The 26579-nt window shown below is 44.0% G+C and overlaps 1 protein-coding gene across 8 annotated transcripts in view; it reads left to right on the top strand.

Moving 5' to 3' along the window:
- Positions 1 to 26579, top strand: part of LAMA2 (laminin subunit alpha 2) — a 1276598-nt gene that overhangs the window by 1002519 nt on the left and 247500 nt on the right. For all 8 annotated transcript variants that reach the window (XM_063917336.1, XM_063917337.1, XM_063917331.1 and 5 more), the window contains 3 exons: positions 4784 to 4900; positions 5956 to 6119; positions 9162 to 9300. In XM_063917336.1, coding sequence (XP_063773406.1) covers positions 4784 to 4900; positions 5956 to 6119; positions 9162 to 9300 — 420 coding nt within the window. The remainder of the gene's footprint in view (positions 1 to 4783; positions 4901 to 5955; positions 6120 to 9161; positions 9301 to 26579) is intronic.

The raw sequence follows: 26579 nt of genomic DNA, 5'->3' as shown, positions 1-26579 counted from the left end.
CCAATATTGTGCGTCTATTACATCTAGGCAAATTTCAGCACGTCCCATGTTGTTTGTGCCGCACACTTGTGTCAATTAGCTTAGTCATACAGCTACCTCATTGCACCTCTTTTTCTTCTTTGCATAATGTGCTGTTTGGGGCCTAGTTTTTTTAAGTGCCATCCTGTCTGCAACTGCAGTGCCACTCCTAGATAGGCCAGGTGTTTGTGCCGCACACTTGTGTCGCTTAGCTTAGTCATACAGCTACTTTATTGCACCTCTTTTTCTTATTTGCATCATGTGCTGTCTGGGACATAGTTTTTTTTAAATCTGCCATCCTGTCTGCCATTGCAGTGCCACTCCTAGATGGGCCAGGTGGAAATGAGTGGAAATAAATGTTATTGAGGTTAATAATACCATAGGATCAAAATTACCCCAAAATTATGTGATTTTAGATGTTTTTATGTTTTTTTCAAAAATCATCCAGATCCAAAACCAAAACCAAAACATGAAAGGGTGATTTTGCCAAAACCAATCTAGATCCAAAACACGAGCATGGAACCAGAACCAGTCATACGGCTACCTCATTGCACCTCTTTTTCTTCTTTGCATTATGCACTGTTTGGGGCCTAGTTTTTTTAAGTGCCATCCTGTCTACAACTGCAGTGCCACTCCTAGATAGGCCAGGTGTTTGTGCCTCACACTTGTGTCGCTTAGCTTAGTCATACAGCTACCTCATTGCACCTCTTTTTCTTCTTTGCATGATGTGCTGTTTGGGGACTATTTTTTAAATCTGCCATCCTGTCTGCCACTGCAGTGCCACTCCTAGATGGGCCAGGTGTTTGTGCCACACACTTGTGTCGCTTACTGTAGCTTAGTCATTTAGCCACCTCGGTGCAACCTTTTGGCCTAAAAACAATATTGTGAGGTGTTCAGAATAGACTGGAAATGAGTGGAAATGAATGTTATTGAGGTTAATAATGTTATTGAGGTTAATAATACCTTAGGATCAAATTTACCCCAAAATTCTTTGATTTTAGCTGTTTTTATGTTTTTTTCAAAAATCATCCAGATCCAAAACCAAAACATGAAAGGGTGGTTTTGGCAAAACCCATACAAATCCAAAACACGAGGATGGAATCAGAACCAAAACCAAAACACAACACATGAAAAGTGCCTGCCGCACATCTCTAATTATAGAGTTAAATGTAATGATATTTTGAAGGTTTAGCAGCCTTTGCATGAAGGCAAACTTTGACCAGCCTAGCTGCTGAAGTTATGTGTGTCACAGTAGATCTTCTCGTTAGGCTCTGATGCTTATAGTAGAATTTCAAATTAACCAAACTTTAAGTAATGAGATGCAATGTCCATGCCACTCCTTTATATAGATGTTTCCTAGTTCACATTGCTGCCATTCAGACAAGAAAGGAAAACCAGTATCCCCTCTGGAGATATATATATATATATATATATATATATATATATATGAGGTAATGTTAAAATACTCAGTCTCTGCGCAAACAGTCCAAATGTTTCCAGAGTTGATTCCTCTCCTGCTTTTAAAACTCCTCCATGTGCAGCTACATCCAGCTCCAAGCCAATGGAGCAGAAGGGTATTGTTGCTAAGAAATTAGGAGAGCGCACTGGTAAGTTTAAAATGTAATATCTTTATAAATAAAGTGTAGTAGTAACGTACATTTCAGTTTCAGAAGACAAACACAGCATGTATTTAAAAACCGTCAGGGCTCTGCTCTGCTCCGTCTCGCTGATAGCACTGCACCGGCTCTGGTTCCAGCAGCTGACGTCAGCTGACGTCATGTATGTATAAAACCCCTGCTTATGGACAATGACCACATCCCCTGACGAAGACCACTATTGGTTGAAACGCATTGGGCGTGGCTACACACCATGGACGTTGTGACGTCAGCTGCTGGAACCAGAGCCGGTGCAGTGCTATCAGTGAGACGGAGCAGAGCAGAGCCCTGACGGTTTTTAAATACATGCTGTGTTTGTCTTCTGAAACTGAAATGTACGTTACTACTACACTTTATTTATAAAAATATTACATTTTAAACTTACCAGTGCGCTCTCCTAATTTCTTAGCATATATATATATATATATATGACAAGTTCACTAGTTAAGCCCAAATGTCCGCTTCCTCAGATAATGGAAACGTCCTGCTATTGAGGGTAGAAGGGATTTGGGCTTTCAAATTAATCCCGAGATATTTTAATCAATCAATATAATCCGTTTCTGTTATGGTTTACAGATATGTCCACTCTATTCAGATTCCTGGATGTGTATATAGATCTCTTTCACCCATACAGTTCGAAGTCCTGTATTCCAGCCTATTGTATTTGTTCGAAATACCATTATATATCTGAACTGTTACCATAATATTGTGTTTCTGCCACAACTCTCTTTCCTCCAACAATAACAGTTTTTAAATCCGTGTTTATGCTGGAGCTTGGAACATGGAATATTAAGTTAGAAGGTGCCAGTAAGAACAATGTCTACATATTCTACCTAAATGTCTATACATTTTTTTATGTCTACATTTGACCAGTCTGCGACATGCCCAGAAAATGTTTGCAACATGCCGGCGTTTGACAAGCCACCCCTTGATAAATGCACACTAACTGTCAATCACTTGCAAATTACCATTGTGACTACTATTGACAATTAATTTGTTGTGCGCAGTGCGACTCGTTCACTTACGCGGTACAAATAAAGCTCAACATTTTGAGTTGCCAAGGCCTATATATATATATATATATATATATATATATATATATATACTGTTGCCACAATGCTGAATGCTTCAGGCTGTAGGGCTTGTATAGTATATCAATGCAGCATTATGTGGGTTCTGCTCAGTGGGCAAGGCTGAGAGACTCCGCTCATAGATTCCCAGCTCTATCTATTGATATCTTAGCAGCCATGAGATAAGCTAGATGGTTCCCTTCAGGAATTTTATAGAGAGTACATATCATAGGCACGCACCCCAATTTTTTTGTAAAATAAGCATAAAAAAATTATTTCTATCACTCAATCGTAAATAGGCCCCTAAATCTTTTATAATTTACTAGCTGATACACCTGTGGGGCAGATGTAAGAAGCCTTGGAGAGTGAGAAAATGGAGATAGATAAAGTACCAGCCAATCAGCTCATGTCATTTTTCAAATGCAGCTTGTAACATAACAGTTGGGAGCTGAATGGCTGGTACTTTATGTCTCTCCACTTTATCACTCTCCAAAGCTTAGTAAATCTTCCCCACAGTGACAAAATGTAATTCAATGCATTCTGTATATAATTTCAAGCCTTAGATGAAGGTTTCCAGCTATCTTTAAAGTTTGCCATCTACACAGGGCATAATGTACATCATAGGGGCCTACAGGCACGGAACATTTAGTGGTCTATTTACTAAGCCTTGGATGGAGATAAAGTGGACGGAGATAAAGTCCCAGCCAATCAGCTACTTACTGTCATTTTTCAAACACATCCTGTTACATGGCAGTTGGGAGCTGATTGGTTGGTACTTTATCTGCATCCACTTTATCTCCATCCAATGCCTAGTAAATAGACCCCTTAGAACACTAAGGGCCTGATTCAGTGGTGGATGCAGGCCGGCTGTTGCATCTATTGGCAGCCGCCATCTGCGACTTTATGCAAATGTCGCTACAAAGACCTTCCCTGGCATACATCCATGACTATGAATGTGCAAAGATTGAGCTGCCCAACTTTGAGTATCCGTAAACACCACCATTGGTCATACCATTGATACTTGCAGTAGATTTATGCCAATTGCAATAAGTATGGTCTCCAAAGTAAATTATTGAGCATCTTTGTATACCAACACCCCTATGAAACCCCCTTACATGCCAATCTACTTGCATTTGATTAGCCACATCCTAGTCACCGACCAGTAACACCAAACATAATGTGATACCATGCATCTCAACCACAACAGCACCTTTGTGCATACACACTATTTGTCTCATGCGCCATTCGAGCATTTACTTTTTTCATGCATACGCACTAGCAGAAACATTGCTCAACTATATAAACTATATAAACATCGGCATTGCACGCAACTCTGAATCAAGCCTCGCCATGTTGGTTAACTAAAAAAGACATGGCCTCACTGGAAAGGAGCATGACATTGGTCAATCAGGGCTTTGCATCTGATTAATGTGTATCCCGCTGGCTGTTCATATATGGGGAGATTTACTGTACATAATGAATATTTTACTCTTAAATATATAATATTTGAAACATATCAGTTGTGTGTATTTTTTCTAAATGTTCAGGAGCACACGCTGCATACACTTTCATACATCATACTAACATCTTCCTGTACATTTACCTTGTAGTGCAGAAGTTCTCAAACGCGATCCTCAAAGCACCACAATGGTCCAGGTTTTATGCTTATCCATTCTTGGCCACAGGTGACTTAATTAGTACCTCAGCTAATTTGATTTAACGATTTGTGCTGAGCCATGGGTATTCCTAAAACCTGGACCGTTGGGGTGCCTTAAGGACCACATTTGAGAACCCCTGTTGTAATGGATATTGGGGGAAAATGCAATGGCCGTCAGCAATGTAAAAAATGGTTACAGTGAGGTTTCTATCCTTGTTGAAATGAAACACGCTCACTGTCTATGTAGCAGCATTAAGGCATGAGATGCTTTTTCCATATATCATTAGATTTATGTCACAATGTACAGTAAATATCATTTTGGTACCAATGGATAATGAGATTAAAATGATATTATAGTTGTTTTTCTATTTTCTTCATTCTAGAGAAACAAGCAAGCTGCTGAGAAAGGCAAGAAAGAGTGTGAGGAGATGCTGGGCAAAGCCGAGGACATCATGACAGAAGTCAATAACTTAGCACAAAATGTCAATAATGCAGAAAACGTGAGTGCACGCAGCTGTACAATGACAGGCTCAGTCTACTTGCCTGTGCAGCCATTTTAAGATATTTAATGCTTACTGGTCCACACAAATACATACTACTTTATGTGGTAGTACAGGTTGAGTATCCCTTATCCAAAATGCTTGGGACCAGAAGTATTTTGGATATCGGATTTTTCCGTATTTAGGAATAATTGCATACCATAATGAGATATCATGGTGATAGGACCCAAATCTAAGCACAGAATGCATTTATGTTTCATATACACCTTATAGACACAGCCTGAAGGTCATTTTAGCCAATATTTTTAATAATTTTGTGCATTAAACAAAGTGTGTGTACATTCATACAATTCATTTATGCTTCATATACACCTTATACACACAGCCTGAAGGTCATTTAATACAATATTTTTAATAACTTTGTGTATTAAACAAAGTTTGCATACAGAGAGCCATCAGAAAACAAAGGTTTCACTATCTCACTCTCACTCAAAAAAGTCCGTATTTCGGAATATTCCGTATTTCGGAATATTTGGATATGGGATACTCAACCTGTATATAGCTTCAGAGAGAACAGTACAGAAATGTATTTTTCCAGCTGTCAAAAGAATTCTCAGCATTAACAACAATCAGAAAATAGTACAAATGTCATTCTCTACATGAATTCAATGCAAGCCTTAACCTTCAGTCCTTCAGATGCAACCAAGTGCATCTTGCTACTAGCATACAGTAATATAAACACGTTGAGCCTTGGTTAAGATATGATTCAATGGAAAAGATAGCATTTCTTGGAAAACTATGCAGCTTCAAGTGGCTATTATTTTCAATATGACATCATGGAGTTGTGTTTAGAAGTGTTAAGAATAAGCAAACTAAAGGAACTAAGAGGACAATATATAGCATTTCTCTAAAGTAAAAACTTAACTTGTAGTTAGAGCTGTTTTTAGTCCCTAGTGGGCCCAGTGCGTGGAGTGGTTTAGTGTCAGATGGAGAAAGAAGTTTACTAGTGCTTGCGGCCTTTATACCTTGAAATATATTTCTTTTGTATCTGACAGGACTTGACTGATATGAACAATGAACTTCCACTACTGACTGAACAATTAAATGAAAAGATAAATGATCTTGCTAATGAACTTCAGAGGAGAGACCTCCCAGAACAGGTACTCCAGGCAGAACTGCATGCTGCTCAACTAAATGAGTCTTCCGCAAAACTGGATGGGTAAGTACTGGTGTGCAGAACAAACTTTATCAAAGCAGTGCTTATATATAATTACAGAGTGGCCTACTGCCTACAGTCAATATAATGCAGGGTAACTGAGAGCCAAAACATATTACTCACGCTTTATGATCAATCCTTATCCAGCTGACATTACCTGTTACATTTATGTACTTTTAAACTGTGCCACATAAAAAAGGTTGGCATAATCAATATGCAAATGATAAGAAGCTGTACCAATATAGCTTCAGGTTTATATGGTCGCTGCTGGCCTGTTGCACTTCAATTAAAACTGCTTTCAAATTTTACCAAGTACTCGTTTACTTTGTACGTTAATGTATCCTGTTAATTTCAGATCCGAGCATTGCTCTCTTTCAGTAAAATATTGCAGTTGAGCTGAAGGTGAAACACAGAGCAGCAGTGCCATCTATCTCCCCACCAGATATCTGTCAGTCAGACTACTTCTCTCCATGCAGAGCTCAGCTGGCTGCTCACAGCTCATTTTATGTACAGGAATCAAAACCAGAGATAAAAATTTATCTAAATATGACGCTATAGACACTAGTTCTATGTAAGATCTACTGATGTATGTGAAATTGATGTAGTTTACCTCTGCACCTCAGTTTCACTTTGACTGCTGGATGCTACTGTCTCATGATTATGGGGGATTGTGTTGTGCAATACAGGGAGAGGGAAAAGTCTATAATTATATATATATGTTCAGCTTCGATTTGTCCATTTGTTCTATGTGCACAGATAAACAAGTCTGTTATCGCACATAGAGTAATCTCCTTTCCACTTAGAGGAGAATAAATGAATGCATTATACAATCTGGCTAAATAGTTAAAAGGAAAACAGTGGTTTGTCTTATCTCATTCCAGTTTCATTCTGTCATAATTTTTCATTTGTGTTTTACCATTTCATATATTTATATGGGATGCAGTTAAGATTCTGGCTGCCCGGATCCTGGCAGTCGGAATCCCGACACCCATAACAATGCTGATGCCAGGAGACCAATGCCAGAATCCTGACATCTGGCATACCGACCTTAAGTAAAGTGGGCAGGTTAGGTGCCAACCGGGATGGTTAGGGTTAGGCTGCACGGGGGTTTGGCTGCTGGGAGGGGGGTTAGGATTAGGCACCACCAAGGGGAGGTTAGGTTTAGGAACTATGGGGGGAGGGATAGGGTTAGGCTACAGGATAGGGGTGGGTGAGTTTAGGCACCACCAGGGGGAGGTTAGGGTTAGGCACTAAGGAGGGAGGTTAGGGATAGGATGTGAGAAGGGAGGGTTAGGGGGTAGGGGAGAGGGGGAACATACTTACTTCCCCCCATCAGGATTTCAAATATGCCGGTGTCGGAATTGTGACCACTGGCATCCCATCCACTGGGAAATCATACTGAACCATTTATATTGCTACATTTAATATAATTGTTATAGAGCAGTTGTTAACAACTCCCAGTCTTGGATTTTTAATTTTCCCAATAGACGAGGCACCAGAATGTTTTTAGGCTGGGGGATTGAGAGCTGGCTGAAACAGATATGGGTCAAAGGGCAGGCTTTGACAGGTAAGGAACAGAGAGATGGCTCTGACAGGTAAGGGACAGAGGGCAAGAGTACCCCACTCCCCGTGTGTGAAGCGGTGGATTGGGGGTCATGAAGGAGGGGGTGTAATTGGGTCCAAGGGGGAGAGAGAAGGACAAAGGTTACAGAAGCTGAGGGGGAATCGGGGGCCATGAAGGGGGGGTATTTGGGTCCAAGGGGTAAGAGTATAGGACAACGATTGGGTAAGCTGAGAGGGAAGAGAGGAGTGTGAAGTGGGAGGTTAGAAGGGCACAAAACTAATCCCAAAGGAAGGGCCAACCCATAGTAACGAGCCACTGGTTGGAGCTAGGTGCAGAGGGGAAAAGGGCAGTCAGAAAAGTGCTGTGGGGAGGGACGAGGTGAATCAGCCGAAAAAGGGATTACATCCATCAGTGGTGACCCTACAGTGGCCACAATGCACCATGCAACATAGTATTTACTGGTGCTGCTCTCAAATGTTTGGGGTTGTGATAAGCCCCCTTGTCCCATCCAACTGTTCCGGCATCTATGTCCCCTAGGGTTTTTAGGCTTCACACTCTTTATATACTGTATATCTTCATGGCTCTATAACACCCACAAACAATCTTTATCACACCTCCTACCATTAGGAATCCCAGAACTGTGACATGGTTGTAAGTCCATGGTGTATTGTCACACTCCCAGCGGCGTATTCAACAATTCTAAAGTGCTAGGTCACCTACCCTCCTACAAAACCACCATTATTTATTTGCTGCATGCAGTGGAGGTGCCTGCTTACTTTACATGCAGCAGGAAAATACCTCCCAACCAGATCCTGATTATGGAAGGGCAGAAGGGTGTAACGCTGATATCAGAACAGTCGGGAGGAAAGCCTTTATAAAATACATTATTATACCAAGTATATTTCTTCTACTAGCAATTTATCATTGTTGTTAGTTTATGCTGGCTAGCTATGGTACATGAAAACATTGTACTAATTAAAGAAAGGCATTCTGCTTCATCTGAAATGTTGTTGTGATAACCACAGTCTAACACAGGGCTGTGATCTTTATGTATTCCTGAACTGCCACACCATCATCCAAATAATACATAAAGGAAGTGTGATAATTATCATAAAGTTACCATATTCAATCTCCTGTGATGCCTAAGGCTGACTGAATCTGCTACTTGTGTAACTGAACTCTGCTTAGTCGATGTCGCCCAGTTTGTATACTGCAGCCCTAAATAGAGTAGTTTGAAAGGAAACCATATGATTTAATGATTGAGCAGGAAACTGTGCATGCAACCGCTATGGTGTCTACACAGGCAGACAAAACTGATTTTTCAAATGAAGAATATGTACCCATTTATGTGCTCTGGAGTCAGTGCCCAAACAAATTGCTTTACTGTAGCTGCAATGTATTCTACACATTATTTTGATATCAATTCATTTCTTCAGGGTTTCATTTAGATTTAAATTTAACAGTGCTATCTGCTTTTACAGAATCCTTGCTGAAGCTAAAAATCTCTCATTTAATGCTACGGTGGCTTTCAAAGCATACAGCAATATCAAGGACTTGATTGACGATGCTGAGGATACTGCAAAGGAGGGTAAAGCCAAGGCAAATGAAGCAGTAGACCTGGTAAGAATACAAATGACTCAAAGAGAAATTGTTGCCAATCTCCAGTGACCCAATTATTGAAACTGCTGTGGTCCATGCCTGGGACATTTCAGTTCCGGAGTAATCTTGTACTAGCCTGAAAGTATTACAGAATGAGATTTACAGAATGAGAATTTTGCTGTTACACTAGTGCAGATTGCAGAATAAAAGCAACAATTTAAGTTAAAATATCCTTTTACTATCTAGGTTTATAGTGATTAAGGGTCTGATTCAGAGGTGGGCGCAAATCCCATTGTGACTGAAATCCCTCATGCAGCAGGTCTACGGAAATATGCTAATGCCAGAGCTGGCCCTAACCAATATGATGCCCTAGGCAAGATTTTGTCTGGTGCCCCCTAGCACCACTGCTAGTTCTGCAGGAGATGCCTGGCATGAGTCAGCTGGCAGCTCTGCTAACGTCGGGCACTTTTTGTTTATAAAAATGCATCTTATTTGCATTACTATGTGGCCAGGACGCACAAACAGCTTCTGCTGATTAAAATTATATGCAGCATGTCTATATTCTGTGTGCGACTGCGGCTGCATCTGCATACGAAATGCTACATTACAGTGATTTCCAGGAATACACTGCAACGTAGCATTTCGTATGCAGATACAGCCGCAGTCACACACAGAATATAGGCATGCCGCATATCATTTTAATCAGCAGAAGCTGCTGGTGCCCCTAAGCATACCAAATGCCCTAGGCATTTGCCTAGTTTGCCTATGCCTAAGGCCGGCTCTGGCTAATGCCACAGACGCTGTATTTTGTGCAGATATACAGTACCCATCAGCTGTGCCTCTGATCCGCTGCTTCCGTATAGGGACACACCAATGGTCTCATATTGGACGAACAATCAGACCTCTGAGCAACCATAGAGTGTCTGTCACAGGCTGAGACACACCCCCTAAACAGTTGACTGGAAAAACCTTCTACAAACGCACACTATTAATGCGCACTGCATATGCTGGTGCAAATCAACTGTCACATGTGCACGGTGCAACTGTGACACATGCACAGTCAAAAAATTGGTGAGATCTGAAAACATCAGCACCACATCTACCTATTTATCAGGCCCTAAATAAATAATAATACTAATAATAATAATAATAATAATAATAATAATAATACAGGTTGAGTATCCCATATCCAAATATTCCGAAATACGAAATATTCCGAAATACGGACTTTTTTGAGTGAGAGTGAGATAGTGAAACCTTTGTTTTTTGATAGCTCAACGTACACAAACTTTGTTTAATACACAAAGTTATTAAAAATATTGTATTAAATGACCTTCAGGGTGTGTATAAGGTGTATATGAAACATAAATGAATTGTGTGAATGTAGACACACTTTGTTTAATGCACAAAGTTATAAAAAATATTGGCTAAAATTACCTTCAGGCTGTGTGTATAAGGTGTATATGATACATAAATGCATTCTTTGCTTAGACTTGGGTCCCATCGCCATGATATCTCATTATGGGATGCAATTATTCCAAAATACGGAAAAATCCGATATCCAAAATACCTCTAGTCCCAAGCATTTTGGATAAGGGATACTCAACCTGTAATAATAATAATTTTATTTATATAGCGCTCTTTCTCCAATAGGACTCAAGGCACTTAACAGAGACATAGCATAATATAGTACAGAAAATAATGAAGTACAGAACAGTTTTTCATAAAATACAGAAGCATGTAGATACTAAAAGGGACATTATGGAAATGCTTGAGTAAACAGGAAAGTCTTGAGTCTACTTTTGAAGGATTCTATAGTTGGGGCCTCTCGCACTGTGGGGGGAAGTGAGTTCCATAGAGTCGGAGCCGCATGACTAAAAGCTCAACCCCCAGATGAATTACGGGAGATTCTAGGTACTGCTAAAAGTCCTTCATCTATAGATTGCAGTAATTGAGTGGGGCAGTATGGGATCAGAAGCTGCTTCAGGTACCTTGGGCCTTGGTCATGTAGTGCTTTGAAGCTCAGTAAGCCAATGTTGAAGATGATTCGCCATCTTTCAGGCAGCCAGTGAAGGGGGTAGAGGATGGGTGTTATGTGGTTAGAACTGGGCTGGTTGGTTAACAGCCTGGCAGCTGTGTTTTGCACCAGCTGTAAGCGGTGCAATTCTTTTGCTGGGAGACCAAGGAAGAGGGCATTACAGTAGTCTATTCAAGATTATAAATTAACTAAAATAGGTGCATTGGAACCCCTTCCTTTCAGCCACAGCTGAAAAAGGATTTTCATTTCAGGCAAGGTTTAAAATAAAATCCAGAATTATAATGCATAATAATCTTTGGGATATATAATAATTTTTTCAGAAGGTTTCTTTGCAGCACTTGTGATTGACCTGATCCAATTAGCTGTATGAATGATGCCACTTAAACAATTGTATTGCTCTTTCAGCCTGGAACAGGTAGTAAGTGGTGATGTTGTGCAATTGCTACTACTTTGCCCTATTTTGCACCTGTGTATTTCCCTCCACAATATAATGGTACAATATATGAAATAACACTCCAGATGATGTCACAGCTCACCTTCAGAGCACTAGCAATCACTTTACTTCTTACTGATGGTTCATATCAGAACACATATTGTGGTGACTGTATGATAATTCATACCCCTGAAAATATATTCCTCATTGCTACAATATGCAACAAATATTTATTTTCAGGGGCAGATCGTATAGTAAATTTAAATTTCACACATGGAATGCAATGAAACAGAGCTATTTGTATATATTTGACCTTATAGTTTCCTCCTCGAACCACAAGGTCAATTGGTGTTGACCGTTGTGGTTTCTCCAATTTGGCGCTCCCCATCATAGGAATGAATGGAGCAGAGAGTCGCCATTCACTCCTATGGGCTAAACGCAATTGGCTGAGCCCTGGGAGTGCAAAGGCAATCAGGAAGCTGTTGTTATGGCAGCGGCTCCTGATTGGCTGGCGGGTCCCTCTAGTGACATTAGTCACATGGAGGGCGCGCATTCGCCTAGTAGTAGTGTTTGTAAAAACAGACACTTCTACATGTTCGTTATGCTCTGTGTTAATGCAGTTTGTTATTTTTAACCCCTGTGGATGCCTGCATGGACAGAAGAGGACAGATCTACATTGTATTAGGGGAGTATAATTTTCTTTTTTAACAGGTACCCTGCGGATTCTTCTAGACAAGGGGACCAAGGAGCTCTGTGGGACAGTAGGTAAGTATATCTATGTGTGTGTATGTAACTATGTATGTATGTAAGTAAGTGTGAGTGTGCATGAATGTTTTATTAAAGTTGTACTATTATGATGTCCATGTCCTGTGTTTATTGTAATATTTCTTTTTCTGTGGAACTACAGGTACCAGTGGGCCCTTTAATGCCCCACTTGCTGGTACATGTGCTTCTCCAAGTACCAGCATGTGGTGTAGGCTTGCTGGGACCTATAGTTCCACAGCCAAAGACAATATTTATTCTTAATTTTACACTTAATGGCTGTCAGCCCGACACCCACTGCCTACGGGTGTTGGGGACAGCCTTGGGCTTCAGCCAAGGGCCCTTGGGTGCCAGGACGGGGGGACCCCTTTATTGGGGGGTTCCCACTCCCCCCAGGGAACCCTGGCCAGCAGTGATAAGTTGGGGGGAGGGGGGATAATGCCACAGCCGTAGGGACCTGTATAAATGTGCTCCCCGGCTGTGGCATAATCTTCTTGACTAGTGGAGCCCAATCCTGGTTTTAAAAATATGTGGGACCCCTACGTCCTTTCCCCCTGTATTTTTGGAACCAGGACTGAGTATTTACCCATGTTAAGCATTAGACTAAGGACGGAACTTGTGAGTGGGGGACCCAAAAGCAAAAATAAACTTTGGACCCTTTCTGCTGCGGGGTACACTGGGCTCCACAAGTCTGGACAATGGGGGTGTAGAGTAGGATCTTGATCCGAGGCACCAACAGGCTCAAAGCTTTGACTGTTCCCAGAATGTACAGCGCCGCCTCCTATATCACCCCGCCTCCCAGCACAGGAGCTCAGTTTGTCAGTTGGTGCTGCAGTAAGCAGGCACTTAACAGAGGGGCTGCTCCAAGTAGCCCTGAGAAAAGCTTTTTATGAGGTAAAAAGTGACGACTTCAAGGGCAGCAGCGGTGGTAAATGTCTTGTGACATTCACTGCTGCAGCTCTCCCCAGCGGCTCTGTACACTCCTGAGCCCTGGTTGCCGGGTACCTACAGCGGAGGCTCCGGTTTTCTTCATGTTAGACACACACGGCTGGGGCTCTCCAGGATCGCGTGTCCGCTCTTCGGGAGGTGGTAAGTGGGTCCCGCTCGCGGGACCCGGTCTTTATCGCGATCCGGCGCGGTCATGGGAGGCGGGCCGCGCACGTTGGCGGCGGACACTGTGGATAGATCACCATGGCATGGGTGCAGGTCAGGTTTTCTCTTAAAACTGATTTTAATATCGCCCACAGTACCCGGTGGTTTTGCCAGCAAGGGGGATAAGGCTTAGACCTGAAGCCCCTCCCCCAGCACCAGGGCGCCATTTCCAGCAAGTGTTCCCGCCCTGGAGCTTCATCTCTGTCTTTTCCTCACTCCCTGTCAGTGTCTGCGGCGCCATTACTCCTCAGCTCACTGTTCCTGGGACTGCTTGGGCAAATCCTCCTATGTAAAGCCGCCTGGTTGTCAGCGCTGTGCCTTTACATGACACTTAAGTATTCTACCTGCCTTTTTAGATAGTGTTAGTAAGAAAAAGTGCATTTAGTCAGGGGTTTATAGTACAATTACCCTGTGATATACATCCAGTTTCTTACTGTGTAGTGTTATATCTATTGACTATATAGCTGTGTAAGCTAGTCCAGTGCAGTATTATTGTCTGTAATAACCTCTGCATTGTACAAACTGTGACTATTTGTGTGTGCATTGATAGCTGAGTGGTGTCCATCTCGTGTCTTTCACTCAACTTGCTATCCCTATATTCTATAACCTGAGGGGGCTTGGTGCGTCAGGTGTTCTTTAATATAGGATTTTCACAAAGATATACTGTATTACGTATTTTTCTCTGTGCTTTAGTCACCATATCTCTCCTTTATCTCTGCTGGTGCTGACTACACTGTGCATGGGTTTGGGTTTAGGGATATAGTGCTGCTAATAATTGTACTGTGTTACCTCATACTGCAAGTTATATCATGTCTGCTTCTGAGGGTAACGGTTCTGGGGCGGAACACACTGCTGGTGTTGCTGAAGCAACAGGCACATATGGGGAGAATATAGCAGCTGTGGGCTCTGGTTCTGGGGGCTCCTTGCCCCCCAGTGGGACTGTGGCAATGGAGGCACATACTGAGTTACTGACCCTCCGTGGGACGCTTTTTCCATGCTTCTGCATACGCTAGTTCATAAACTAACACCCCCTATGGGACCCCCAATGCCGGTACAACCGTATGTGGTCCCTGCAGCTAACCCGCCGTGGGCGGACGATTAATCTGCTCAATTCAAGAAGTTGAACCAGTCCCTGACTACTAAAAAGTCTGACCATCGCTCGCCTAAGTCCAAGAGGTCCTCTAAGCGAGCGCTCGTCTCCTCACAATCCACTGCTGTCACTGACACCTCGTCTGATGAAGACAGCACATACACTGACCCCACAGGTTCTGACTCAGATACGGCTGATGGGGAGGGTAGTTCACATGTGGATGTTCCTGATCTTTTGGAGGCTATTAAGTTAATTCTGCAGATTACGGATGATCCCGAGCCATCCGTTCCTCCTAAGAAACCAGATAGGTTCAAGCGTCAGAAGGTGATTAAACAAATTTTACCTCACTCTGACCACCTAGTGGATATACGTCAGGAACCCTGGCAAAGCCCGGGTACAAAGTTTGTGCCTCAAAAGAAGATGCTGGCTCACTATCCCCTCGCGCCAGAGCTGTCTAAGAATTGGGAAACGCCTCCTCCAGCAGACTCACATGTGGCTAGGATGGTGGTTTCCTCAGCTCTACCTGTCACTACCGTCACGTCTCTAAAAGAGCCTATGGCTAAACGTGTCGAGGGTTGTCTGAAAGCGATTTACACCCTTACAGGTGCTGCACCAATGCCCACTATTGCAGCTACATGGGCGGCAGAGGCTATTGAAGCATGGGCCTTGGAGTTAGAAGTTGAAATCTCCTCTGACCATGCTAGACAATGCTTGTCATATATTGTCACAGCTTCTCGCTATATTAAAGAGGCGGTTTCTGATGCCGGTATCCTAGCAGCCAAGGCCTCTACTACGTCAGTCCTGGCTCGCAGGATATTGTGGCTGAGATCCTGGTCTGTGGATCTGGACTCTAGAAAAACCCTGGAGGTACTTCCTTTTAAGGGGGATATTCTGTTTGGGGAGGACTTAAATAAGATAGTGGCTGACTTGGCTACTGCCAAAACTGCCTGTCTGCCTAATACAGCTCCTTCTGTGTCGAAGGCCAAAGGCACGTCCTTTCTCCCCTTTCATCCTTCAGGTAAAGCAAAAGGTCAGGCGTACCATAAGCAGGCCCGCACTTCCAAACCTGGTAAGCCGAAGCCCAAAAGAGCCTGGGCTGCTCGTCAGCCAGCAGCCAAGACCGATAAGCCTGCCGCATGACGGGGCAGGCCTCCCCCTGGGGGATCCCAGGGTGGGGGGCCGGCTTCTAGGGTATACCCAGGAATGGTTGAAGACCACTTCAGATGCCTGGGTACGGGAAGTCGTCACTCGAGGTTACACCATAGCCTTCAAAAACCGACCCCCTCATCTATTTTGCCAGACAGACGTCCCATCGGACCAGACAAAGGCAAACACTCTGCATTCGGTGGTACAGACCCTCCTGGATACAGGAGTCGTAGTACAGGTGCCTCTTGCTCATGGGGGCCGGGGGTACTATTCTCCGCTGTTTCTAGTCCCGAAACCGAATGGGTCCTCTCGGCCCATTCTCAACCTCAAGGCACTGAACAAGTTTGTGAAGGTTTCCAAATTCCGTATGGAAACCCTTTGCTCTATAGTTCTGGCCTTGGAACCTGGGGACTACATGGTCTCCCTGAACATACAGGATGCTTACCTGCATATTCCTATAGCAGTGTCACATCAATAATACCTATGGTTCGCTATTGGCAACCTCCATTATCAGTTTCGGGCGTTACCTTTTGGTTTAACAACGGCTCCGCGAGTCTTCACCAAAGTTATGGCGGTGCTGACGGTGGTACTCCGCCGTCAAGGGGTCAGGATACTGCCGTATCTGGACAACTTGTTAATCCTGGCAAATTCCCCAGATCTTCTCCTGCGTCATCTGGATATGACGGTCCGGTTTCTACAAGCCCACGGGTGGCTCATCAACTGGAAGAAATCCTCCCTGGTCCCTGCTCAGAGCATGGTGCATCTGGGAGCGCTGTTTGACACTCACAACCAGAGGTTGTTCTTGTCTCAGGAGAAAGTCCTGAAACTTCAGGACAGGATTCGTTGCTTCCTTTCTCGTTTGCAAGTGTCGATACATTAGGCAACGCAGGTGCTGGGCCTCATGGTATCAGCATTCGACATGGTGGAGTATGCTCAATTCCATTCTCGCCCCCTCCAGAAGCTGATTCTAGCCAAGTGGGACGGCCTGCCTCACTGGATCAGGTCTCAAATGATCTCTTTGACTCCGGAGGTCCATCTGTCGCTGCTCTGGTGGCTCCAGGACCGACAATTGTGCAGAGGCCGTCCCTTCTGGATATCCAACTGGGTCCTGTTGACGACAGATGCCAGTCTAAGAAGTTGGGGCGTGGTGCTGGAGCAGCACTCCTTGCAGGGTCAGTGGACCAAGGAGGAATCTCTCCTCTCGATCAACATTCTGAAATTGCGGGCGGTCTTCAATGCGTTGAACCTAGCCCAGCATTTGATTCAGAACCATCCTGTTCAAGTACAGTCGGACAACGCTACCACAGTGGCTTACATAAATCATCAAGGTGGCACTCAAAGCCGTTTGGCAATGAAGGAAGCCTCACGGATTCTACGTTGGGCAGAACGCCATCTACCGGCAATATCGACAATATTCATTCCGGGAGTCCTGAATTGGGAAGCGGACTTTCTCAGTCGTCAGGACATGCATGCCAGCGAGTGGGGCCTCCATCCAGAAGTGTTTCAACTCCTCGTGGAAAGGTGGGGTCTTCCAGATGTGGATCTGATGGCGTCTCGACACAATCACAAGGTACCGGTCTTCGGAGCAAGGACAAGGGATCCTCAAGCAGCATTCGTGGATGCGCTGGCAGTGCCGTGGAGGTTTCGGCTGCCGTACGTGTTCCCTCTGGTGTCACTCCTGCCCAGGGTAATTGGGAAGTTCAAGCAAGAAAAAGGAAATCTGCTTCTCATAGCTCCGGCGTGGCCCAGACGGCACTGGTTCTCAGACCTGCAAGGCCTATCGTCAGAGCGTCCACTTCTACTTCCACAACGCCCAGACCTCCTCGTTCAGGGCCCCTGTGTCTACCAGGACCTAGCCCGGCTGTCTTTGATGGCGTGGCTCTTGAAGCTTCAGTCTTAAGAGCTAAGGATTTTTCTGAAGAGGTCATTAAAACTATGTTGCGGGCCCGGAAACCGGCCTCTGCTCGGCTTTACTATCGGGTCTGGCATTCCTACTTTGTTTGGTGCGCATCTAACCATTATGACGCTTCCAAATTTAGTACAGCCATACTTTTGGCTTTTCTACAGCAGGGCCTAGATTTAGGCCTGCGTCTGGCCTCCCTCAAGGTTCATATTTCTACCTTGTCGGTGTGGTTGCGACTTTACCTGATGTTCATACTTTCACTCAGGGTGTGTTGCATATCCAACCTCCCTATGTCCCGCCTGTGGCTACTTGGGACTTGTCGGTGGTTTTGGAGGCATTGCAGGAGCCTCCATTTGAACCTCTTGGTTCAGCTGACCTTAAGTGGCTTTCCCTTAAGGCTAAGAAAGATTTTTAGGATAATCCCTAGGTGGCGCAAATAATCAATAGTACAAAGAAATTACCCGTGTGGGCTAAAGTCCGTTCTTTTTTTCATACAGGAAAGTTCATACGTAAGTCCGTCATCCAGGAGATAGTGTATGAAAAAAAACACAATGCAAACACAAATGTTCAATAACACTCTTTGCAGATGCTCAAGGGGTAAAGTATCCACCCAGGCTCCTTCGGCTATTCCAGTATTTAGGACTTTAGCCCACATGGGTAATTTCTTTGTACTATTGATTATTTGCGCCACCTAGGGATTATCCTAAAAATCTTTCTTAACATTTATTTTTAGTGTGCTAGGTGACACACCTGGATAGACCTTGGGTTGGCTGCATTTGTGCGCAGGGATATATCTTAAATTTTTGTCTTTTCCTTAAGGTGGTGTTCTTACTGGCTATTGCCTCTGCTAGAAGAGTGTCGGATTTGGGTGCCTTGTCTTGTAGTTCCCCATATCTGATTTTTCACCGTGACCGGGCGGTTCTTAGGACTCGTCCCGGATATTTACCTAAGGTGGTTTCTTCGTTCCACCTTGATCAGGAGATTGTGGTTCCAGCTTTTGTCTCTCCTGATTTGTCTCCCAAAGAGCGGTCTTTGGATGTGGTACGGGCTCTCCGTATCTATGTGAAGAGAACTGCTTCTATTCGAAAGTCTGATTCTCTCTTTGTTTTGTTTGGATTTCACAAACGTGGCTGGCCTGCTCACAAGCAGACCCTGGCCAGGTGGATTAGAATGGTGATTGCGCATGCTTATGTGAAGGCTGGTCTGTCAGCTCCTGTTCATATTATGGCCCATTCTACTCAGTCTGTTGGACCTTCTTGGGCGGCCCAACGTAGTGCGACCCTTGATCAATTGTGCAAGGCGGCTATGTGGTCCTCCGGGAACACGTTCATAAGGTTCTATGCCTTTGATACTGCCGCTTCCCAGGATGCTTCCTTTGGACACCGGGTTCTTGTGCCCGCTACAGTGCATCCCCTCCCATAAGGAACTGCTTTAGGACATCCCTGTTGTCCAGACTTGTGGAGCCCAGTGTACCCCGCAGCAGAAAATTAGTTTTATGGTAAGAACTTACCCTTGTTAAAACTCTTTCTGCGAGGTACACTGGGCTCCACAAGGCACCCACGCTGACGCACTTAGCTTCTTTGGGTTGATATGGCATTAGCCGCTGACACTTCTCTTGTCGTGAGAGTGCGGTGTATGTGGCTACTAACCGTTGTCGTCTCTTTTCCTGCTACTGCATTGGGCTGGTTAACTAAACTGAGCTCCTGTGCTGGGAGGCGGGGTGATATAGGAGGTGGCGCTGTGCTTTCTGGGAACAGTCAAAGCTTTGAGCCTGTTGGTGCCTTCGATCAAGATCCTACTCTACACCCCCATTGTCCAGACTTGTGGAGCCCAGTGTACCTCGCAGAAAGAGTTTTAACAAGGGTAAGTTCTTACCATAAAACTCATTTTTTCTCCATCCCAGTCTGCATTCATAATATGTCACATGGTAGTGCATCACATGATCGCCAAACAATACAGACAGTATCCCAGTGAGTACTAAGCAGTACAGAGAGCAACCACATGAATGGCAATAAGAGACCATATTTTCTGTAGGCAAATACAGATTGTTGCGGCCAGTAAAGGTAATATAAAATTCTAATTAATATTAGAGTGATTGCACTGAAGAAGGACTCCATGTATGTGTTCGGGAACTCCAGCAATATGTGTGTGAGACCCTCAGAGCTTGTTCCCATAGAGCTGTATGCACTCACCGGTACTTGGGATTCCACGCAGTCTTAAACCTCTAGCAGTAGAGGCTCACACAATAGGCTGGAGACCACAAGATAATAAACCTGGAGAGTAGCGGCTGGCAAGGCAAGAGTTAACAGCAGAAATAATGGATACTAGGAAGAGTAACTGCAGACAGGCTTGACAAGATATGATGCCTAAAGACTGCAGGACTGAATATGCACTGGTAACTGAACAATGATAACTGAAGTAATGAGGTGGTTAACTGCTGGGAAGCATGCAGGTGCTGGGTGTGTGCTGATTGAAAGCAGATTGCTAACTGCTTGAATCAGGACTCAGGAACAGACAGACTGGGAACTTTACTGGGTACAGCAACCATGTGACAAGATCACTAGGTGCAGGAACTAGGGAATATCACCTACACCAGGAACTGGGCAGTATGCCTAATGAAAGGGAGAGAGAGACCAATCACAGGAGTCATCAGGCTGGAGTCAGGTAATAAGACATTTCAAACAGGTAGCAGCCAGCATCTTAGTTGCTGGTAGACAGCCAATAGTACAAACAGAAATGAGTCACAGCCATAACTCTTAACAGGATATAACCCCAAATTGAACTATATTTGCCCTGCAGTCTATTGCATGTTAACTCACTGGTGTCTGATCTCCACAAATAGTATAAGGCAGAGGTTTATGGGGAGAGACAGAGGGTTATAGGGAGAGACAGTGGGTGAAGGGGAGAGGCAGTGGATGACAGGGGTACAAGCACACAGTCATGTACAGTGCAGTTGCGATATCTGTTGAAAGGAACTGACACATTCAGATCTCACAGCAGAGAGCTGTTCGACAGTTGGCCAGCAATTGCAGAGGGCTGATGGGAATCTGGGCGCATGCAAACTAATCCACAGCTCACAGGGCTCCCTATCCTCAGATGGCAGTGTCACCAGGAGGATATGTGTACTAGCAAAGCTGTATCTCTACAATTTAGCACCCTGGGAAAGCCAGACACCATCTTTATATTAGTGATTTAATGCTATACCCACCCTGTCCTATATAATATTTTTTAAGCAATTTTGTGCCTTTTACTGTGTGTGGGTGGGGGGCAGGTCACGCATGGGCAGGGGGGAGTCAGAGTTATGCTTGGGGGAGCAGAGACACATGGTCAGGGGGGACAGAGCCACATATGATAATTTAGGAGGGGAGAACAGGCACCTATGGGAAACAGGGGGAGTATGCATCTATGGGTAGAGGAGGGGGCACTGCCTACCTACGGTAAGGAGCAGGTCTCTCAGGCAGTGAAGCCTACCAAGCAAACTGCACAGGGCCAGTCCAACATTGCTCTATATGATTGGACCAGGGGAAAACTGATTGGTGGTCTGTGCACTGGTGGGCTCCTTAGGTGCCAGAGTCCCCGGTGCAGTGCACCTGCTGCACCAGTAGTACAGTAGTTACATCCAGCAAGAAGAATAAGAATTACAGAATTTATACTTAATTTAACATCTATAAATTGGACTGTGTTGTTGTAACAGTGGGGCTGATGTATGATATTGGTACGATGGCTCTTCCTGCTTCGCCTCTTTACCGTGGCCAATCGGGAAGCACTAGTACTGAGATGTATTAACATCTCAGCTGCTGGAGAGGGGGAGTAAAAACCGGCAATGCTTAGTGTTGATGTGCTGTGTCTCTCCTCTGGCCGGCTCCACTGGACATGTGCAAGATCTTGCTACTCTTGTGAGATCTCCTCTGCAGCGTGGAGCCAACAGTCACTGCAGCCAGGGACAGAGCTGTCCCTGCTGTGGTGAATGGGCAAACGACACCTGCAGCTGTCTAAATCGATAGCTGCAGATGTCTGAACGTTCAGTACCACTGACCATTCATACATTGCCCTGAATATAGACATTCTATCTTACAGATAGCAGCACTGATAATGACAGAGGCATCTAGCGCCCCTGTCACTTGCCACACACCACCAGAGTCAAACATGGGGGAGAAACGGTATCAGAGCAAATAGCAGAGGATCAAACATCGGGGTCAGTGTTTCTTAAGACATTGCATACACCCCATTAATGGACCTTGTTTCATTTTTTATGATTTTTATTTAACATGCACTCATATATTTACTTATTTTCAGCCCTTTCACATTTTCCATTATTCTTTACCCAAACAGATGATTAAATCATCTAGTCTCTGGACTGCGGGCCGCCGGGGGTCCTATGCATGCACAGTCACACTTGACTGTGATGCACTGAGGCCATTCCGTTAGAGGGTTCCGGGAAACCCAGCCGGAACTTCTTTCTATAAACCATAGGCTACAATGACATACCACAATCAAAAGATTGCATTAGCTGCAGGAAACAATATTGATAGATCTGGCAGCATCGCATCCCCCATAGAAACTTATGGGGGATGCGGTTGCGGGCGGGGTGCGATCCCTCCTCTGTACATTCCAGGGATACTTAATATTTGCGGATATCCCCTGAAAATGAGTGTTTTCTGGGACATAGCTGCAAATATTGGGGGTAATTCTGAGTTGATCGCAGCAGGAATTTTTTAGCAGTTGGGCAAAACCATGGCCCTCATTCCGAGTTGTTCGCTCTGTAAAAGCCTATTATGTATCCTATATCAAACACGCTAAAAGGTTAATGAACACAGTACGCAATTGGCGTATGGAATACCGTAAGAGTACGCAAGTAGCGTACAAACGCGTGGCCGTGGACGAGACGCAAGAGCGGCATGTTCGCTCACGGCTTAAAGCGTAAAGGCAAGCACGCTATAGGCTGCCGACTAACGTAATGATACGCTAGCAGCGTAGCGGACGCTCGAGACCACGAGGAGATAACGAGCGGCGCTGACGCTCACAGAGTTAAACCTTTGTAACAATATCATAAACAATGTACTTCAATTGTAAACCTTTGTGCAGTGGTAAGGTGTAAATGCAACACAGTGTAACCTTGTTAGTTTAAAAGCTGTATGAGCGATTCTCACGCTCTGAGAACCCTTTAGCAATAATAAACACTCAAATACCGGTCTAAGGGTCTAACACCTTTTAAGGAAATGAATGAACGTTCAATCGCAAAAGAATACACAGTACAAGTTATACACTACCAAACTAACATAAAATACCTAACCGAGTTACTACACGTTAAAATACAACAAAGACACAATTACATTTAAAAGGGAGAAGGAGAGAGAGAATGGCTTACAACAAAATAGGAGATAAATATGGTTGCAGAGAACTTACGCACAAGGGGAACAATCGCAAGCGCCTTTCTGGATATCCAGCTCCCGATTATCAGTGATGAGAACCGTTGAAAAGAGTAGAGAGCTGGCCCAGATCGGCTTGTCTTTATATACACTTACACACAGTACAGTACAATGGTCCCTACATTCTTATTGTTCATTGGACACAGGAATTCGTCTCTGCATTATAACAAAAGGTCATAGGTTGGTTCATACAGGTGGGCTGTGACTATTTCAAACTGCTCAGGTGGGAGGGAAACTGGGTTTCCCGCCGCATGGGTAATAAAGTGCAAATATAGTAAATGTCCATAAACTTCTTATGTCCATAACTATACACACGAGCGAGTAATCTGCTTCAAACCAACACCGGAATATTGCTAATTATATTCTTTTCCGATGGATACTAAACACCACTGTGTAACCCCTGTCTGACCCTTCGTATCAAACAAAAAGGAATCTCTTTGTCCCCGAACATGCTATATTAACTAAACTTTCAGATTCTATCAAAGGGACCATAATCTACAAAATACATTATATGACTAAAATATGTTACGATTGAGTCACCCGCTAGACGCACACAAACTCTACCGTAAATGCGCATACCGCGCGCCTGCGAGTGCACGCGACCGCGAGTATACGCACGCACGGGAGAGCTCATGCTCGTGCAGCGGGCACACGCATGAGGTGCATATATGGCAATGTGCAGCGTGATATTTTTCTGACTTTGACAGTCCACCCTTTGGCAGTCACCAATAACTGCCATTTCCTAAAACAGTTCAAAAAGAGAAAAATATATGTCATGTATAATACATTTCTATGATTGGGTAGGGGAGAAGAGGAGAAGGTGGGAAAACGGTATGACCTAGTGAGATAGCAGAAGCATGTGTGTATGAATCCATGTTTGGGGGGTCATGTATCATCGTGCCGTACGTGTTTTAAATCAAGCTTCGAGGTATTGCGAAGTATACATTTGAATTCCTTCTTATCCCGTATTAAGGGTCTGTGGATGGGCTGTCAAACTTTACCGAGCTCTTTTCGGCTTTTGGTTGCAACAAAATGGGGGAGCACATTTTAGTTGATGATACATGAATGGGGGGATATGTGAGTGCTGATATCTGTGCCTATGTTCCCTATCGACTATGTGTGTCATTACCTGAAGGTTGTAGAGATGAAGATAAGGAGCAATTATGGTAAATGCAGTCATAAACTATGTGAGTTTAACGTACATTTGCCGATTGAGGTCTTGTCTGTGTCTTGTCTTGTCTTGTCTCGATGTACATGTTGACTGTAGTCTCCCAATGCTTTTGCTATAAACGGTGTGCAAAAAGCTTTCTCAATGTCCATAGACTTACAAAAAGTGTTGGGCTAGCGTAAAATTAAAAGTACTAGGGATATGGGGGGTCTATGGCATAGTCCATCAGTTGTCTGTGTAAAAGGTTGTCAAATTCTTCTTCCAAGCGGATGTCTTTGTACCTTGGAGGAAAACAAAGGAGAAACGGGTGAAAGAAACGGACCGTGGAATCACATTTTCATCACAACATTGTCTCTATCGTTGGGTCATAAACCAAATCAGTCGTTGTTATTACAGTATCTTCACTTCTTAAACTCATCCCTCGGGCGCTACGTTTACACTTTGTTAAAATCCGAACGCATCTAAATATCAGACCGACCAATATGATGACACCCAGAATACACAAAAGAAATTTCCCTACATCCATGATAATACCTTGGGTCCATTCTCCTAAACCAGAGAACCAATTTCGCGGGTTCAACCATGACACCCAACCGGTCAGCTCATTACCCACAGCAGCCAGGGTGAGATTGTGTTTCCTTCGGAACTCCCATTTTAATTGCAAAATGTCATCCATCTTTTGATCTATGACCTCGGCCGGGTCCTCTGTGCTGTTTGTAATATACGTGCAGCACTTTATTCCATACTGAGTCGCTAGGGTAACACAATACCCGCCTGTCACAGCTGTGAGATAATTGAGAATCATCCTATGCTGAACCAGTTCTGTTTTATAAGCTTGGAGCTCCCTTCCGGTATACCTGAATGTGTCATCATACATTTCAGTGATATTGTCTAATAAATTTGCAAGCGCAGATATATATTTATAATTTATCACTCCTCTGGCGGTACGAGTGATATCTAACGCGATTAGGAATTGAATCCCGGTGGATTCATGGATCAGGTTGGAGGCCGGATGCTCTGTTCTTTCTATTAGGTGCCGTTTAACGATGTGCTCGTAATGAGTGTGAGTATAAGGAGCTTCGGCACTGCGGTGAATATCCTTCATTTTAGTGTGGGATACGGTCATTACTTCAGGCAGTACTTTTCCAATATAACATAACCCTTCTGAGTTTGGGGCAAGCCACTTATACGCCTTCCTCCCGCATATGAAATATGCATCATCGGGGAGAACATATGGGACGGAGTAGGACATTACCATATTACACATTTTCCATATGAAATCTCCTAACCCTAATTCTCCCATCTGTTTAGTACACGTATCAGTTTGTACGATATGTGCACAGTATCCTGGTGATACTTCTCCAACTCTCATGATCCTACTTCCTAGGGTATACCTAAATCGGAAATATTTTCCACTACCGGCTATGTGGCGTATAAGTTCTGTATCTGTAGGCATTCTATCGGCTCTGTATGAAAAGGTCATGGTTTGGTTGTTCCATGACACTTCCCAATTTCCCGGCTTTCGGGGATTGGAAATGTTAAAACATATTAGGGATCTATCCACATGATATTGGTGGAGCTTCAAACTAGGAGGACTGGAGATATTAAACCTCCTGTCCACCGGCCTCCCACCACTTAGCTCAAGTACCTCCCCTATAGTTAGAGGGAATGGTACTAACCCTGATTTGCTATGGCCTTGAGGTACTTGAGAGCATACCCAACAATCTGTCTGATTTAACACTTTACCCACTAAGGAGTGATAGTCACTCAATGGATGCCGGTCCATGTGGATATTAAAACTGGATTGGCATTTCTTGATACACCCATCCTCAACTACACTGTCACAGAGTCTACAGATACAGTTCTCTTCAGCTAACAATCCTTCACAATTCCTCCTATTGTCAATGCTATCGGATCATTTTCTGATACTCGCCTTTGCTTGATGATTATTTTGTTCTTGGAAATCTACGCCTCCAACTTTGTCATCAGAACCCATTCAAGAACCTCTCTCGACCTCCATGGTACTCTCGCCGGAACAGACTGCTCTGGTCAACATCATGGTTAACAGGAAAATCCGGATCACAGTCTCTTGGGGCAAGTCCATCTTATAGGAGGAAATGGAGAAGAATGAGAAGGGGGAAAGAAATAATTGAGGGAGATGGGATGGGAAGTGGAGAAA

The sequence above is a fragment of the Pseudophryne corroboree genome, chromosome 4, assembly GCF_028390025.1.
Source record: "Pseudophryne corroboree isolate aPseCor3 chromosome 4, aPseCor3.hap2, whole genome shotgun sequence".
NCBI lineage: Eukaryota > Metazoa > Chordata > Amphibia > Anura > Myobatrachidae > Pseudophryne > Pseudophryne corroboree.
The sequence above is the reverse complement of the archived record's forward strand: the minus strand, read 5'-3'. Positions and strand labels throughout refer to the sequence as shown.